The sequence below is a fragment of the Mandrillus leucophaeus genome, unplaced genomic scaffold, assembly GCF_000951045.1.
Source record: "Mandrillus leucophaeus isolate KB7577 unplaced genomic scaffold, Mleu.le_1.0 Scaffold197, whole genome shotgun sequence".
In the NCBI taxonomy this organism is placed as follows: Eukaryota; Metazoa; Chordata; class Mammalia; order Primates; family Cercopithecidae; genus Mandrillus; species Mandrillus leucophaeus.
The window spans coordinates 370,207-388,323 of NW_012101998.1; the positions used below are offsets into that span (position 1 = coordinate 370,207).

The 18,117-nt window shown below is 41.9% G+C and overlaps 1 protein-coding gene across 4 annotated transcripts; it reads right to left on the reverse strand.

Annotated features, from left to right (window-relative positions):
• Positions 1 to 524: 524 nt before the first annotated feature.
• Positions 525 to 17,739, reverse strand: ZNF239 (zinc finger protein 239). Of its 4 annotated transcripts, none has more exons than XM_011978564.1 (3): positions 17,697 to 17,739; positions 12,006 to 12,124; positions 525 to 2,347 (listed from the first exon to the last, which is right to left on the reverse strand). In XM_011978564.1, exon 3 carries the CDS (start codon positions 2,253 to 2,255, stop codon positions 879 to 881), a length of 1,377 nt encoding a protein of 458 aa, XP_011833954.1. In that variant the 5' UTR covers positions 2,256 to 2,347; positions 12,006 to 12,124; positions 17,697 to 17,739; the 3' UTR covers positions 525 to 878. The 4 variants fall into 4 exon arrangements, with proteins under 4 accessions (XP_011833954.1, XP_011833955.1, XP_011833956.1 ...); XM_011978565.1 differs by having other exon boundaries at positions 12,002 to 12,124; XM_011978566.1 differs by lacking the exons at positions 12,006 to 12,124; positions 17,697 to 17,739 and adding an exon at positions 8,395 to 8,470.
• Positions 17,740 to 18,117: the final 378 nt, after the last annotated feature.

Here is an 18,117-nt window from a genome sequence, read left to right on the forward strand (position 1 = left end):
TATTTGTTGTTATCACCTGCTCTTAGGTACCCTCCTGAGTAGCTGCGTCTGAAGCTGTGTGCCAGCACACCAGCAAATTTTAGCACTTTTTTGTAGAGACAAGGTTTTGCCATGTTGCCCAGGCTGGTCACAAACTCCTAGGCTCAAGTGATGCACCCTCTTCAGCCTCCCAAAGTGCCAGGCATGTTACTTTGGACACTCCCTCACATTCACTCTGGAAGTATCCCAATAAACTAGCTGTACTCACCAAAAAGGACTACTTACATTCCTGAATAGTTGCCTGGGAGGGGCTGTTCAACTTCCTATCAAAATGGTATATGGGAACGTACTACATGAGTAACTCTCTTCCAGCTGTTTGTTGTGTGGCTACAAACTATTGTACCTGTCTGCAATAAACACAAGGATTTCCATGTCCCTTGTATTTCCAACTGCCCTCTTGGCCTAAAATGGACACAGTGTACAATCATAGTTTAGAGGTGGCTAATCAGGACTGGAAAGAAATATGAAAAACACAAAGCACATAATTTGAAGAGAAACCAGAGTTTCAATTTCTCAGAGAATGTGAACAAAGGAAAACATGCCCTGCTTGAGAATAAATATAAAGTTCTTGCCATTAAAATGCTGGGTAGAATATGTAGTTGAACTGTAAAGTACTTTTACTCTACCCATCTGAAAATAAGAACAATCCATTCGTTGTACAGCATAAAAAAGTGCTTGATACTTAAATACTTTGAATGAATGATTTTTTCAGTGAGGAAACACATCTAAATAACCCTTACATCTCTCTCCTTTGTAGAATATAAAGGTAAGAGTGATACTAAATATTTAACAGTTTTTACAGTATGAGCACTGTGAAGACCTGAACGGGCAAATGTCACTTAGCGAGGATCTTTCTTATGAACCCGCTGGTGGATGTGAAGGTTGGAGCTCTGGCTAAAGCCCTTCCCACACTTGCTGCACTCATAGGGCTTCTCTCCAGTATGTACTCTCTGGTGGATGAGGAGTTTGGAACTCTGGCTAAATCCCTTCCCACACTTGCCACAGTGATAGGGCTTCTCCCCAGTGTGGACTCTGAGATGGATGCGAAGATCCGAGCTCTGGCTGAAACCCTTCCCACACTCATAGCATTGGTAAGGCTTCTCTCCCGTGTGGATGCACCGGTGAATGTGAAGGTTCGAGCTCTGACTGAAGCCCTTCCCACACTCGCCACACTTGTAGGGCCTCTCTCCTGTGTGTACTCGCTGGTGGATGTGTAGGTTTGAGCGCTGACTGAAGCTCATACCGCACTCCCCACACTCATAGGGCTTTTCTCCAGTGTGGACTCGCTGGTGGATATGTAGTTTGGAGCTCTGACTAAAGCCCTTCCCACACTTGTCACATTTATAAGGCTTCTCGCCTGTATGGACAGCATGATGGATGAGCAGACTTGAGCTCCTGGTGAAGCCCTTCCCACACTTGTCACACTTATAAGGCTTCTCATCTGTGTGGACTGCCTGATGGATAAGCAGACTCGAGCTCCTTGTGAAGCCCTTCCCACACTGTTCACATTTGTAGGGTTTTTCTCCTGTGTGGTCTCTCTGATGAAGTAGTAGTTCTGAGCTTTGACTGAAGTTCTTACCACACTGACCACATTCATATGGTTTCTCTGCAGTGTGGATTTTCTCATATGGATGACCATCTGGGCTGGTGTTAAGTATTTTCCCACAGTTATTATGGTCACAGGGTTTCTCCTCTGTATGAGCTCTCTGCTGACTACAACTGATCACCTGTGATTTCCATCCATAAATGTCTCTGCAGTTACAGTTAATGGGATCCAAAGATTCTTTTAACTGGCCATTCTGGCAAGTTGCCTCACCATTTAACAATGGGGAGACCAGTTCTTTTCCATCAGACACCATTTTAACTTGAAGGTTCTCTGAAAAACTTTCTCCCTTTATCACTTTTCTCTCAGTGTTTTCTTCCGTTACAAAGAGATGTTTGCTTTCCTGATGATCCTGAGGCTCATTCTTACAGAACTTCACTGAAGAGTATTGTGTGTCTATTTGGCTTGGGACTTTCAAAGGCAAATATGTTTCACTTTCACTGTTTTTGAAATAATCACTTTGAAGAGTCATCACACTGTCCCTGTTTCTGGAAATACGAGAAGATGCTTCTCCCCACTGTTGACAAAGGGAAAGGTCTAGTTCAGGCTCCCCATCCACTTTCCCTTGATGATTCACGATACAATCCTGACTTCCGGTAATTGTACTGGCCATGCCTTCCAAAATTAGCCAGGAGGAAAGCTCATGTAACAGATCCTGAAGTGCTTTCTGCTGAAGATTCTCCACAGAATTTTCATTCAAGTCTCCTAGGGAACAGAGAGAATTCAGTGGTAAGAACAAAGGGTAGACTTCAAGATTTCTGAGTGAGAGTGCCTAAGGCCTGAAGACTTAGTAACTACGAAAAAGTTCAGCTTGTCCTTATAGTCATGTCCTTTGGGTTAATGTCGGGTGCATTTGTATCTGGGTACAAGATAGAAATTTTCTCTTGGCTTTTAAGCATAGCCAAGGAAAGTCTTCCCTAACTAATCCTATAGAAGACTATAAGTCCTATATCCTTGCTAACAGTAACATTTCATCTCATCTCACTTCATCTCGTCTCACTTTTTTGGAGACAGAGTCTTGCTCCACTGCCCAGGCTAGAGTGCAACGGCGTGATCTGGTCTCACTGCAACCTCCGCCTCCTAGGTTCAAGCAATTTTCCCACCTCAGTCTCCCAAGTAACTGGGATTATAGGCCCACGCCACCATGCCCAGCTAATTTTTGTATTTTTAGTAGAGATGCGGTTTTACCATGTTGACCAGGCTGGTCTCAAACTCCTGGCCTCAAGTGATGCATCCGCATCAGCCTCCCAAAGTGCTGGGATTACAGGCATGAGTCACTACACCCGGCCTACTTTCCTTTAAGTAAATTTGCATTTCATTGGTATTCTGCTTTCATAGGTATGGGGGACACAAGGAAGAAAATATAAATCCTTTTGCTTAACAAGCTAAAGCTTCCTGGGAAGACAAATATACCAAATAATGATAATACTAAGTGAGTGGTGTAGATGAATGTATAGTACAATACAGTGCAAGAGATGTCTGCATAACCAGCTAGGAAAGTACAGAAGAGGAACATTTAACTCAGACCCCGGTGTTTGGGAAGATTTCTGGGAGAAAATGACAAGAAATAAAAAAAAAAAAAAAGAAGTGAAATGTGGAGAGAAAATATGACATGTTAAAGAAAACTACAAGTGGCTTCTTACGAAGGAGATAAAAATGGTAAGAGTGGTGAAGAATGTGCCACGGAGGGGAAGTAAGGAGCCAGAGCAAAGGGCTTAGTGTCTAATAATAAGGACCTTAGGGCTAAACCCTGCACGGATTGAAAACTATTAAAGGATTTAAATTCAGAGTGAAATAATTGACTTTGTGACTATAAACACCACTGGAAAGTAAGACTTTAGGTAGCAAGATGGCTGCCATAGCAAATCATAAGGAAAACAGTAAGGATGATAGCTGTGGAGAGAATGGGAGAAATTCATTCTAGATCATGTGATGATAAATTAAACCTCGAAGAGAAAGGAGGCCCCAAGCCTGTTCCTTGGGATTGCTGCCTGAGTGAATGGGTACCGTGGTACTCTATAATCAGAGAGGAAATGCAAGAGGAAGAGGCTGAAGTAGGGAAGGGGGCAGAAACTCAAATCTGCCTTGTATAATCTGTGGTGTTAGTGGAACATTCCTGCAGTACTGGTCAGTAAGCAGTGAGATATATACAGGTCTGGAAGTCCTGTGAGAGAACTGTGCTAGGAATACAGAGTTTAGACTTACTGGTATATTAAAAAACCAAAACCAAAACAAAACCTTCCCCAAGACTTACTACAACAGTTAGAGTGAATAGCCTAATATTACACTGAAATGACAAGAAATCCATAATAGTCTTGGGAAAACAGAAAGGTCGACATCATCAGAATAAAAACATCGAGGAACTCGTAAATGATAAAGAGCAGATGGATTAGGAGTGATGGAGAAACTAGGGGAAAAATGTACAGCTCAAATTATATATAACAGAAGGCTTCCTCATGGGTAAAACATCTTAAGAAATCATAGAAATTCAATGACCAAACTCAGAATCAATTATTACAAAGTAAGGGAGCACTGACCCCATTTTCCTGGAGTCTATGTCTCAGAAAATAATAAACAGTGATAAAGACATTTCTTAATTCAACTTAGGCATTCCTAACGTGCTGTGCTAGTTTTTGCTGTTAGCAGCACTCTCCCAGCCCACCCTCTTCCTCTTAGAAATAGAAATATAGGATGGCTAGCAGCAGTGGCCTCATATAAAGCCTCAAGAATAAAATAAATGATCTGCCAAAGAAAGACTGCTAATAATGTTAACAGAACTGAACAGAGAAGCAGAGGTTGAGGTAATGCTGAACCTACACAATGACCAATGGATTGAGGAACAAAAAAGAAGCAACTGACAACATAAGTGCCCAGGATAAAACTTCAAGCTAATTTTTTTAATGGGAGTTCTGACAAGGAAGATAGCCCAGGGCTGGAAATGAAGAAGCAGAGCATGCCCCCAATAACTCAGTGGCAAAAGAGGTGGCCTTAAAAAATGGCCTACACCACTGTGCAGGGGAGTACAGGGAAGAGGAGGCCCACCTGAGGCTCAGCCCTAGCCCTTAGACCACCTGTGGGGGGAGTTTACTACCTGGGTAGCCCCCTTGCCCACACATCCAGCTACAAAACAATTCAAATTTTTTATTTTTCCCAAAATAAAACCTCACTTAGCTCTGCCAACTGTCAAAGAAAAAAAAAAAGAAAAACAAAAGGCCTACAACATCTACCATCTGGATTCTTATTACCTCCCTCCCTAGCCCAATCAGCAGAATCATCCCCTAAAGTAGAACACACATACATGCCAAAGTGGGTCAAGCATGGGTTGAGGACACACTCCATATCATACTGAGAACACAAGAATTTTGAAAAAATATATAAGGAGACAAACAGAATTTAAAAGGTACATAATTAAAATCCCAGAAAAACTGGAGTGGATATCATATTTAAACACAATCTAATAATAAAATATAAACATATTGCTATGAAAATAATAACTCTAAATAAAATGACTGAAGATGATGATAGGTTATGTAACTTGTTTCCTAGATATGTGTCAGGCTGTTTTAGTCAAAGGCCTGCAATTTAGATGAGTTAAATAGTAAAATGAACACATGGCTAAAATGGAAGATTGAGGAATTCTCCAAGAATGCATATGAAAAGACAGACAGATAGAAAGATAAAAGTAAAAGCCCATCTCCAAGGAGTTGCATGAGGACAGTGAAGATCGAACACATGGAGAGAAAATGATCAAAGAAATAACAACAAAAAAATGTTTCCTAGAATGCAAGATTCAGGGCCCAATAAATGCTAAAAAATGGTATGTAAAAACACCCTGAACTAAACATACTCTTTTAAAACCTCAGGACTTCAAGGAAAAAACAAACAACAACAACAACAACAACAAAAACAAAATGCTAAAAGCTTCCAAACAGAAAAGCCAGGTTATGTGCAAATAAGTGAGAATTATATTGACACTGAACAACTAATTGGCAATATTGCAAATCTTCAATATCTTCAAGTTTTGGGTTAAAAGTCATTGTGAAATTATAATTTTTAACCAGCCAATTAACCATTTCAAAGAGAGGAAAAAATAGACACTCTTTCAAACATGAAAAGATTCAATTACTAAAACAATCACTCAGGAATATACTATAGGAAAATTTTTTAAAATTTAAGAAAAAGGATACATGCTACAAGAAATAACAGTAAGCCAAGAAGTCAATAAAATACATAATTAGGCCAAGCGTGGTGGTTCATGTCTGTAATCCCAGCATTTTGGGAGGCTGAGGCGAGGTGATTGCTTGAGCTCAGGAGTTCAAGACCAGTGTGTGCAGCATGGCAAAACCCTCTCTCTACAAAATACAAAACAAAATAAAAACCCTCAAACCCCAAAACCATAGTTGAAAAATAAAAGAAAAAATAAACAAAACTCTACAATAACAGTATGGAGTCAAAACCCCCCAAATAAAATATATTTTTAAAAGGCAAGTATTAGCTTCAGAGGAAAAATAAAAAAATAAAAAAGGAACTATAATCATATTGTACTACTTGACTCTATAGCGAACAACTAATTACAAAGTCAAAGCAATGTAAGCATTCATCACTGACATGACTCTAACAAATTCTTGGGAGGCTAGGCATTTGAGGAGGTAATATGAAAAAGCTACATCCTCATCTATAATATGGGGAAGTCAATAGAAATTACAAAATATTGATAAATGGAGAAATAACAGTATATCACAATACACTAAATTTAAATGATACTGAGGTACCATTTTCCACCTGTTAAACTAGCACAAACCCGAAGTCTGAAGACACACATTACTTGTCAGTGTAAACTGATATGAAGGACATTTTGACAATTATCAATCAATGTCATAAATATATGCACTCAACATTCCAACTTAGAGCTTTACTCTTCAGATTTCCAGGCATAATTTGTGAAATGACATTTACATGAGACTACTCACTTTTTAAGGGCCAATGACCAGAACCTGGATAGACAAGAGCTACAGACATGAAAGAAACTTTTCATTGTGCACCTTTCATATTTATTTTTTAATCATGTGAATGCATTTATTGTTTATTTAGAAGAGTAACTATGTATAAACATATCGTCTGGAGTAGGAAGACAAACCCAATATGGAACAGCTAGAAAGATGAAAACTGAGTGCCTTTGGAAGCCACATTGTGGCTGATGGAGCAGCAGAGTCAGGAAACAGGAACGTTTTCACTATGAGCTGTCCATACAACTTGTTTTACCCAGGTGAATGTATCACTTTGTCTACACATTTCAAAAGTAATGGCAAAAATGAAAAAGAAAAACGACAAAAGAAAAACAGGGCAGTTTGTAGCAGTTAAATCATGAAATGGGGTGAAATGATTAAATGGATTTGAAAGGATATTGCTTCAACAGCCATATCGTACAGTACTTGGAAGTAGGCTAGTGGTTATAGAAATTGTAGGTGTGTGAAAATGAATGGGGGAGGAATTTTATGAAAGGTGCATTTTAATGAAAGTGTGATGTTAGCTTTTAAAAAAATGTTTAAAATAATATGAAGAATGAGGCCAGGCACGGTAGCTCATGCCTGTAATCCCAGCACTTTGGGAGGCTGAGGTGGGTGGATTACCTGAGGTCAGGAGTTCGAGATCAGCCTGGTCAATATGGTGAAACCATCTCTTCTAAATATACAAAAAATAGCAGGACGTGATAGCGGGCACCTGTAGTCCCAGCTACTCAGGATGCTGAGTCAGGAGAATCACTTGAACCTGGGAGGTGGAGCTTACAGTGAGCCGAGATTGTGCCACTGCACTCTAGCCTGGGTGACAGAGTGAGACTTCGTCTAAAAGAAGAAGAAGAAAAAAAATACTATGGAGAATGAGTGTACAACATTAGGAGAAAATACTGACATGAGAAAAGGGGTCCTTTTATAGGGAGTTAACATGGCAGAAAAAAACTCTAACACATACTGCATAAAACAGCAAATTAAAAATACGCACAGTGTAATCTCATAAAATTTTAATGCATATACTTGTACATACATAAATATAGAGTTCATAGAAAGTGATTTGATTTCACATTATACTGTGTTGTTTGAGTTTTTGAGACTTTTATGTCTTACTTGCAAAAAAGAAAAATGTTCAACAAGTTTGTTCCATTTTGTCAATAAAAATGAAAACCTAGAGCAGAGCTTGAAATTGGAAGCCCATCTCCTATTTCACTTTTGTCTACGTGTAAATCACTCTCCACAGAGCAGTCACAGTGATACTGGGTCAATCAGAGCATACCATTCCCTGATCCAATGGCTGCCCACTCAAAATAAATCTACTTTTTTTTTTTTTTTTTTTTTGAGATGGGGTCACACAGTGTCTCCTAGGCTGGAGTGCACTGGCGCTATCTCAGCTCACTGCAACCCCCACCTCCTGGGCTCAAGCGATTCTCCCACCTCAGCCTCCCAAGTAGCTGGGATTACAGGCATGTGCCACCACGCCTGGCTAATTTTTGTCATAAATCCACTTTTTACCAGTGCCTTCAACACCATAACTGAGCCAGGCCGTGTCCACCACCTCTTCTCAGTCCTTCTTAGATGCACCCTGTGGTCTACCACACTCCTCCTTCCAGGTCTTTGGGTGTCCTCTTGCGTGGTTCTCTTTGCCTGGATGTTCTTCCCCTCCCTAGTCACCTGTTTAAACTATTGATCCCTTAGCTCCCAGTTTAATGTCACTTCAGAGGCTCTCCCTAAGACACATACACAACCCGCATTCCATCACATGCCTTCGTTCTCTCAGAGCATTGTTCCATTCTTCATAGGACTTACCAACTGTATAGTAATACTTCAAAGAATGACATCATAAATGATGTTTAGAGGAGACAAGTGTACTTGCAACATCTAACTTGAGCTTGAAAAATGATGGCAACAATCTGACTAATTTTTACCCTATTTTAAGCATTAAACAGACTCACTTTAGGGCAACATCTGTGGGATCTAGGAGTGTTAATAAACTTAAAATAAGTTAAAGGTAAAAAAGAATTGGTGGGAGATTTTAGATACTGAGGACGAGAAGAGAGAAACTGTTGTTTTTTTTTTGAGACAGGGTCCCACTCTGTTGCCCAGGCTGCAGCCTGGAGGTCTTTGCTTGCTGCAGCCTGGAGATTTTTGCTCACTGAAGCCTCAACCTCCCTGGCTTAGGTGATCCTCCCACCTTGGCCTCCCAAGTAGCTGGGACTACAGGCACATGCCACCAGGCCCGGCTAACTTTTTATATTTTTTGTAGAGGGGGTTTTGTCATGTTACCCGGGCTGGTCTTCAGCTCCTGGGTTCAAGTGATCCTCCTGCCTCTGCCTCCCAAAGTGCTGGGATTACAGGCATGAGCCACCATGCCTGGCCCAAGAGAAACTGAATACAGTCATGGCCCATTTCTAAACTAGGAGACTGGAACAACTTTAATACTGACAAAAGTGGGAATACAAGAAGGGAACTTAAAAAGGAAAATAATTTTAGGCTTATCAAAATAGAAAGGAGAGTTGAACAGCATTAAATATGTAACAGTTCCTCCTATAAGTGGACATACCATGCATTCTCAGGGACAATAATGTCTCCAAGGGGTGAGAATTGGTTCATAGGGGGCACAACAAATCTTTTTATTTTATTTTTTTTTTGAGATGGAGTCTCACTCCGCCACCCAGGCTGGAGGGCAGTGGCACGATCTTGGCTCACTGCAACCTCCACCTCCCGGGTTTAAGCAATTCTGCTGCCTCAGCCTCCTGAGTAGCTGGGATTACAGGCACCCACCACCACGCCTGGCTAATTTTTATAATTTTAGTAGAGACGGGGTTTTGCCATGTTGGCCAGGCTGGTCTTGAACTCCTGACCTCAGGTGATCTGCCCGCCTTGGCCTCCCAAAGTGCTGGGATTATAGGCATAAGCCACCACGGCTGGCCAAACAAATCTTACATATTATGCTGGTTTGGGACTCACAAAACAATCCTACCTGACAAAACCTTATTCCTTCATACTTAATTTCTCTAAAGGAGAAATCTGTCTCCTTTTGGCAGGGAGAGAGTAATGATAAATAAAAAGGCCGAGAAACACTGATGATGTAGTGACTTAAAACCAAAGAGCCCTTTGAGATTTCAAGTTAGAAAAAAGATAGAAGCCAGGTGATCAAGACCAGCCTGGCTAACATGGTGAAACCCCATCTCCACTAAAAATAGAAAAAATTAGCCAGGCATGGTGGTGGGCGCCTGTAGTCCCAGCTACTCAGGAGTCTGAGGCAGGAGAATTGCTTGAACCCGGGAGGCGGAGGTTGCAGTGAGCCAAGATCATGCCACTGCACTCCAGCCTGGGGGACAGAAAGAGACTCCATCTCAAAAAAAAAGAAAAAAGAAAGAAGCCAGAGAATTTGCAGAGAAAAGGACTACGAGAGAAGCTGGAGGAAATAGAAAAACTATGATTTCATGCATGACAAAGAATTTCAAGAGAAGATCAACACTATAGAAACCATCAGTAAAATTGATAATGGTAAATATGCTGAAAGAAACATTAAAAAAGGAACAAACTCTGAAAGAGACAAAAGTTCAGTAGTGGGCAATTTTGGTACAAGAACAGAGCACAGGCACTGGGTTTATATAAAGAATGTGGAAAGGCCTGGTTCACCACCTGGAGGTAACGACTTTGCCCTGTAGCATTCTCTTTACTCCCCAGGATTAGCTGAAAATAGAAACTGAAGGGCCACAGTTACTGAGGGAAGAGAACCAGGGCCCCACTGTGGACTGAGGGAGGAAAAAACCCTGAAAGCTAACATGATGGCACATTTTTTTTTTAAAGACAGGGTCTAACGGTCACCAGGGCAGGAGTGCAGTAGTGTCATCTTGGCTCACTACAACTCTGCCTTCCCAGCTCAAGGGGTCCTCCCACCTCAGCCTCCTGAGTAGCTGGGATTACAGGTAACTGCCATCACATCCGGCTAATTTTTGTATGTTTTGCAGAGACAGGGTTTCGCTGTGTTGCCCAGGCTGGTCTCAAACTCATGAGCTCAAGCCATCTGCCCACCTCAGCCTCCCAAGGTGCTGGGATTACAGGCATGAGCCACTGTGCCCAGTCACTTTTCGGTGTTTTTTGTAGAATGGCTGCTTTTGGCTATAAAATGGCAATTTCACATGGTTCAACCTAGTAGGTATACATTCATCTCCCCATCTAATTAAAATTCTTTATCAATCTATTTTTTAATGGCTACATACTTTTCTGTGATCCATGATAATTTGGCTGACCAATCCCCTGTGATACATTTAGGGGGTAAATATTTTTTTCACTATTTTAAATAATTCTATAATGAGTATTTTGTTCACAATTTTTGGTTAAAATTACTATTGCCTTAGAATAGATATCTAAAAAATGAATTACTGCATTTGAAAATGTTTAAGGCTCCTTGATTCAGGCAGTCAAAAAGTGTTTTGGCTGGCTGGGTGTGGTGGCTCATGCCTGTAAGCCCAGCCACTCCGGAGGCTGAGGCAGGAGAATCACTTGAACTTGGGAGGTGGAGGTTGCAGTGAGCCGAGATCATGCCACTGCACTCCAGCCTCCAGCCTGGGCGAAAGAGGTTGGTTGACTCCTGCTCAAAAAAACTAAAAAAGTGTTTTATTTATTTGTAGGGTATGAGAGTGTCTCACCACGAGTTTTGATTAATTTTGGGAGGGGAGAGGGATGAATTTCTGAATGTGTAAGAAAAGAAATAATGGAAACGATATTGCAAGGCAGGGGAGGACATTCAATGAAAAATAAAGTCCAAGCTAAGATGGCACAAGACCAATGTGGGGGAAATGTGGGGAAAGGCAAGAGTACAGAGAAGCAAGTGACCATTACTGGGAAAGACCACAACCTCCTGCAGAGGTAGAAGGGAAGTAAGTGAATAGATCAGGTAAAACAGTAGCACATAGGAAACATCCCAGAAGTCCCTGCTTTCGACACAGACTGCAAGATATCAGATAACTCCTGGAACATTGAAAAAGGGACTCCTCTGTTGTGGATTAGCCTGGCTTATAACTTGCCATGATGCCTGGTGCTCTTTGGGGTTCACTTGCTATTATATAATGATCTTTATCTTGTTCCATCTGAGAGATCACATTTCAGAAACTCACAGGGATTGAGTGATTGTGCAGAAAGCAAAATCAGTCCCACCTCTGGCTTATAAAGGATGGAACAGGTATGATTTTTGAGACAACCCAGTAAAACTACTATTCTCCAATTCTTACCAAGTTCTTTAGCTGCTTAGAATAGTCAGAAAACATCCTTTTGTGTCAAAAAGGAAGTGGGAAACAAAGATGCCAATGGGCAGGTGTCCAAGTTCACATGTCCTTACCCACCAAGACCAAGTTCCTGTAGTTCCCAGCATTACAGCTCTGCACAGCTTCCTGGGAGCAGAGTCCAGGCGGCCTCACTTCTCGGTGAAGGCCACAGAGGCATTCTTGAATGTAACTGGTTCCTAAAACATTAAGCACATTCCTCCTCAACAAACAACCATCTGCACAAATGCCCTGGAAGGGGGGTGAAGTCAATAGCACTGGAAAAGGTAAGAAAGGTATAGAAGAAGTTTGCAGCTCAGGGGATCTAAGTGAGCTAAGTCAAGTTTTGTTGGAAAATCTTTCCTTTCTCAATTGGCTACTTCCATCCAAATCATTTCCTTCCTGCCCACAGCTACTGAATCTTTCCGTGTCACTGTCTTCTTGTGTCATTGCTGAATTGTCATCTTCACCCCATTCCCACCATTATCCTGACAACCTTAACTCTTTCAGGAACAATTGACCCAACACTCTGACCTCACATTTCTTAATCTCCACAGTGCCAGTGATCTCAGCCACATTTCATCAAACTGTAATAACCATAATTGGGACTAGTCCACTACCTGGACTCCTCTACTCTTAAAATATTAATCTCTCTAATATCCTACACTTTAAAAATCACTTCCTAGGCTTTCTGTTCTTCCGCTTATAAACTAAGTAGTTGAACATTACTGGGAAAATAAAATAGCACATATACACACAGCCATAAAACACTCTCCTGAGGGATCCTTTGACTTAAAATACCATTTACTGCCAAATATTTATTTCCAGCCCTTACCTCTTACCTCACCTCCAGACTCCAACTTTCTACCTTTTAACATCTACACTGGGACGTCTAAAGGTGCTTAAAACTTAACAGGCCCTGGCTGGGCACAGTGGCTCATGCCTGTAATCCCAGCATTTGGGGAGGCTGAGGTGGGCGGATCACTTGAGGTCAGGAGTTTGAGACCAGCCTGGCCAACATGGTGAAACCTTGTCTCTACTGAAAATACAAAAATTAGCCAGGCGTGGTGGTGCATGCCTGTAGTCCCAGCTACTTAGGAGGCTGAGGTGGAAGGATCTCTTGAACCCGGGAAGCGGAGGTTGCAGTGAGTCAAACAAACAAAAAACAAAACAAAAAACTGAACAGGCCCTAACAAAACTCCTGCTCCAGCAATATCCATCAGCATCTGCTCTTCCCCAGTCGTCCCCATTTTAGTAAACAGCCACACGAACCACTCAATTGCTCAAACCAAATCCAAGAAGTCATTTCATTCTCATCCTCACATCTCACCCATCACCTAGCTTCTTTACCTCTAAAGCATACCGGCATCCACTCAGCTCCCCTGCCCTGCACTGTCACCTCTCTAGCACTAGGCAGCACTTGCTCTCACCCACACCAACCTCCTTCTTGGTCTGACTCTACTCTTGCTCCCCCAAACATGAGTTTTCCACATGGCAGCCAAGGTGATCTTTTAAAACAAAATCAAGGCCAAGCGTGAAACCCTCCAAAGGCTTTTCAGTGGCCATGAAGTAAAATTCAGACTCTTCATCCTGGCCCGTGAGGCTCTCCTGTCACCTCCCCAACCTAGGCCTCTCTTATGATCATATTCAGCACCAGTGACCCAGCAGGCCCTTGAACCGCATCACTCATTGTAGCTTTTGTGCTAGCTGCCCTCTCCATTCCTCATCATTCAGCTCTCAGTCCAACCATTGCCTCTTCAGAAAGCATGTCACTGACCATCTAATCCATTGGCGCACCCTATATCTATCATTTTCCTAGTTTAATTTAATTAATTTCTTCTTATGACTTATGCCTTACCTTATTTTCTTATTTATTCACTTGCTTTCTTATTTACTGTCTCTCCCTGCTGAGATTTAAGTTCCCCAAGAACAGAGAGGCTGCCTCATTTGTTCATGACTGCATCCCCAAGACCTCAAGCAGGGCCTGGCACATAAAGGGAGTCCAAATATTTTTTCAGTCAATGTCAGCAAATCTGGTTCCCTTCAGGGCTCGCTCTGATGAAGCAATGCTTCTTAAACTACCTGTGGTGAAGTGTTTTGTTTTTGTTTTTCAAGCTCTCAATTTCAGTACTTGTATCTGCACCGTGCATGGGCTGGCACCACTCTCTAAGGCACAATTTCAAAAGTAAAGTAATAGAATACATAAAAAGTCATAAAGGCTGTCTCATAAATTTGATCAGCTAAGCCAGCTTCGGCCTGAGGCTAAAGAGGCACCACTTACTCCTTCCTTGGGCCTGCCCTGCAGGGGTGACATGACTTAGCCGACTTGTCACCAGTAGGGAAGGATGAGGGTAAAGATGAAGGTAAGGATGGGTGTTGTCTCCCAAGCTTTCTGTTCAAGGTCACTGGTCTCCACTCTGAGGAAGAAGGCTGGAAAAGGAGCCTCAAGCCCTGGAGTAAAGGTGGGACAAACAACCAGAAGCAAAGATTGCTGCCTTCACGTTCCATCACCACATCCTTTAGCAAGGCATGACCCACGGAATATTAAAAGCAAGTGGGCTGGCTGCTCTTCCCAACCAGACCTTCTCTTCAGACCAGAGGAAAAAAAAATGTCTTTCTGTTTAAGGCTAATCTCTTCCTGTGCATTCTAGATCAAATCCCTTCTTCTATCTTTAGAGATGCAAGCCCACCAATTATGTTTTCTCTCCCTTATTTTTTATCTGTCTTCCATCCAGTCATCTGGATTGTCTAATCCTCCTTTTCTACCTCAACAATATTCAAACCATGTCAGATCCTGTCAATTCTGCCTCCTACATTTCCCTCCAGTGTGTTACCTCTTTTCCATTTCCACTGCCAGTCTTAGTAAGATGCTTATTTTTTTTTTTTCCTTACCTAGGCTACAATAACTCCTTACCAATTCTTCGTAGTACAATTTTTGTCATCTTTCAGTCCCTAGGTTAGACAATCAGAGCTATTAATTTTTTAAGGTCCTGAAGATAAAATGGCAGGCGGGATTCCATTCTGAGAAGGGAAAGGATATGTTGGTGGACTATTAACTTTGTGGTAGGTAAAAAAAAAATGACAGGAGTAGACCAAATGAGAGGAATCATTGTGACAAGGGACGGGAGAAAAGGAAAGGAAATAGTGCTCCTAAGCAAGACAAAGCTGGGACTGAAACACTGAATAATCAACAGTCTTCCCAGGTATCAGTGGCACTAAGGAGTCACTCCAAGGCTGTGCTCCTGCTTACAGTGGAGAGAGCAGACTCGATATTCTAAAGGCCACAAAGAGGAAGGTCACAAGATCAATTGTTTCCTGTTTCTATCAGACAAATGTCAACCTCCTTAGAACTACATACATACCATCACATGGCCTTCCACTTCTTTCCAGAGCCCCTCTCTGCTGTATCTAACTTTACTTCGAAGTGAAAAAGCAGGAAGAGGCACACTAGATTACCTGGAGTCATTCAACACATCATACTTGAGTCTAGCACAGTCCTTTCTATCATAAGCCCTAACTTATTGAGTTCTCCCATCCATTTTGGAGCTTTCAGTCTTAGGACAATAGCCTCTTTCTGAAGCATGAGGATGAGTTAGAATTCTTCTCCTCTGAGATCTCATAGCATCTTTCACATCCCTCTACTATAGCTATTAAGTCTGTCTCCCAAGTTGGCTGTAAGATTCTGAAGGATAGGTACCACACTCAACTCATCTTTGTTGTTTGACGCAGAGTCTCACTCTGTTGCCCAGGCTGGAGTGCAGTGGCAAGATCTCAGCTCACCACAACCCCCACCTCCTGGGTTCAAGAGATTCTCCTGCCTCAGCCTCCTGAGTAGCTGGGATTACAGGCATCAACATGACCAGCTAATTTTTTGTATTTTTAGTAGAGATGAGGTTTCACTATGTTGGCCAGGCTGGTCTCAAACTCCTGAACTCAGGTGATCCTCCCCACTCAGCCTCCCAAAGTACTGGGATTACAGGTGTGAGCCACCACGCCTGGCCTCAACTCATCTTTAAATCCCCAGCAGCTACCACAATTGACTTGGAATCTGAAAGATAAATATAAATTCATATTCAATTTAAATGAATAATAAATAACACAACTAAAAGAAAACTTAAAGACAGTCAAGCCTAAGACCCTCAGTTTACAGATGAAAAAACCAAAGTTCATAAGGGTGAAGTGATTTACCCAATGTCACAGAGGAAGGGCAGGGTTAATTAACACTCCCGCCTTTCAGCAGACCTAAGGACAATGTGTGGTACATAGAAAACACACAGTGATTGGAATTAAGTCCTTTCTTTAAATTAAAAAAGTTGTTGTGTAACACACACCAGAATCTCAAAATTTACTAAACTAGCAATCCCCAGTTGCAGCAGCAGTGAATAATTAACCATGAGGGAGCAGGCAGAAGTGAAGGAAGGAAAATGTATTGATTCTACTCAGGTTAGTCTCCCTTCAAGTCCTCAATCACTTTTCAGGGCACAGAGAAGCCATGCTCTCAGTACCTTAAGACAGCTTACTGTCCTCTAAACAGATTTTTCTAAGAGCTCGTGTGTGAGGGCTGTATTTGCCAAGCAAAAAGATGGCCTTTGCTGGTAGTGGTAAAAAACATTTTTTTTTTCCTTAAAACGCAGTCTGATATTTTATTCAAACAATTTCCGGTGTGATGACCTGTTTAGTTAATGGAGAAAGAACAGCCTGAAGTTAGAAAACACGGGGTTTATTTCTGGCCTGCTGCTCTCTGCAACAAAGGACAAGGCACTTTCCTTCGGCTCTCTCAGAGTTAGCCGAGTTAGAGCTCTCCACCAGAAAACGCCAGGACAGGGCAAAGAGGGGGCCGACCATCTCAAACACCGTGGGATTCTAAGTGGAGGCTGACCATCTCGAATACCCTGGGAGCCTAAGGGTTAATTTTGAGGTAACCTCCTACAGATGGTTTTACAGAGACAAATGAGAACTCTCTTTAAAAAAGTATGACTTGGTAATTTAAAATTTATTGGGACAGTTAAATATGTAGACATGCTAGTGAAAGAGAACAAATCAACCTGAGTATAAAGGATGAATAACTCATTTTACCTACCCTAGAGACACTTATGTCAAGTGTATAGAGAGTATTTCACAATAAACCTTTGGATGTACAAAGATCAAAAGAATAAAAAAGGAGTGAAACTCTCCTTTCACTAGGTCTGGAAGAGAGAAGGAAGCTTAGTTCTTAAAAACCACAGAGACTAGCCTGGTTGAGAAGCATTTCTAGAGTGATTTTGTAACCACTGTGCTGCCATTTAACGAATTTCCTCGTTTTTGACTCTTCCATAGTTAACAACTTATCACTATTAATATGCATATTTTTTGTGTACAGGTAATATAATATGCTAATCAAAATGGTAAGCTCCTTGAAGAAAAGCACCGTGGTTTATCATTCTGTTTTGCTGAGACCACTTAGCACTGGGATGAGTATGGAATAGCTTGGAATGACTTTCAATGTGAGTGAAATGTCTGGCAGGAAAAGGTAGGCTTCCAGATGCTCCCCAGGAGGGCACAGCCCACTGCTCTGAGGAGTGGAATAAATTCTTGGGTAGGATGGGCCAGTGAAAACTATCTGTGCAGACCCTGGTGACATCATCTGCTAGCTACATGTCCTTAGTATCTTAATGTCCCTATATCCATAGCTATAAAATACCGTACTGGGGGCCTGACAATAAAGAAAACAACACATGGCACAGGGACATTTCAGAGAGATGGCATTTTAGGAGAAATGGAGCGCCAACTCACCCGGACCTTGGTCATTTCTTACTCCCAGTGGGGATGGATTCCTGGAAAGGCAGAGTTAGGGAAAGAGAAAAAGCCATGAAAATCAAGTCCAGCAAGACTGCAGGGAAAAAGTTACCCAGCTCCTGCCTCTGACGCTTCTTCAGTCAACCCTTCCACTAGCACTCCCTCCATGAGGTGAGAGGTGACGCATTTTCTGTCACCATCTTCATCTCTCTCCACAGGGCTTTCGATTAAACAAGCCAAGTCTTCCCCCCAAAAAACCAAGAAGCTAAGTAAATTCCGCAGCCGCCGGCAGCTCTAAGCCGTGCCCATTTCCTCAGACTTTGCCGATCTCTGTCCTAAAGTTCTAGTTAAGAGGAGGAGATCTCGGGTTATATGACCGCTTCTCGGGATGGGTTTCGGTTGCCCAAGACGCCTTCCC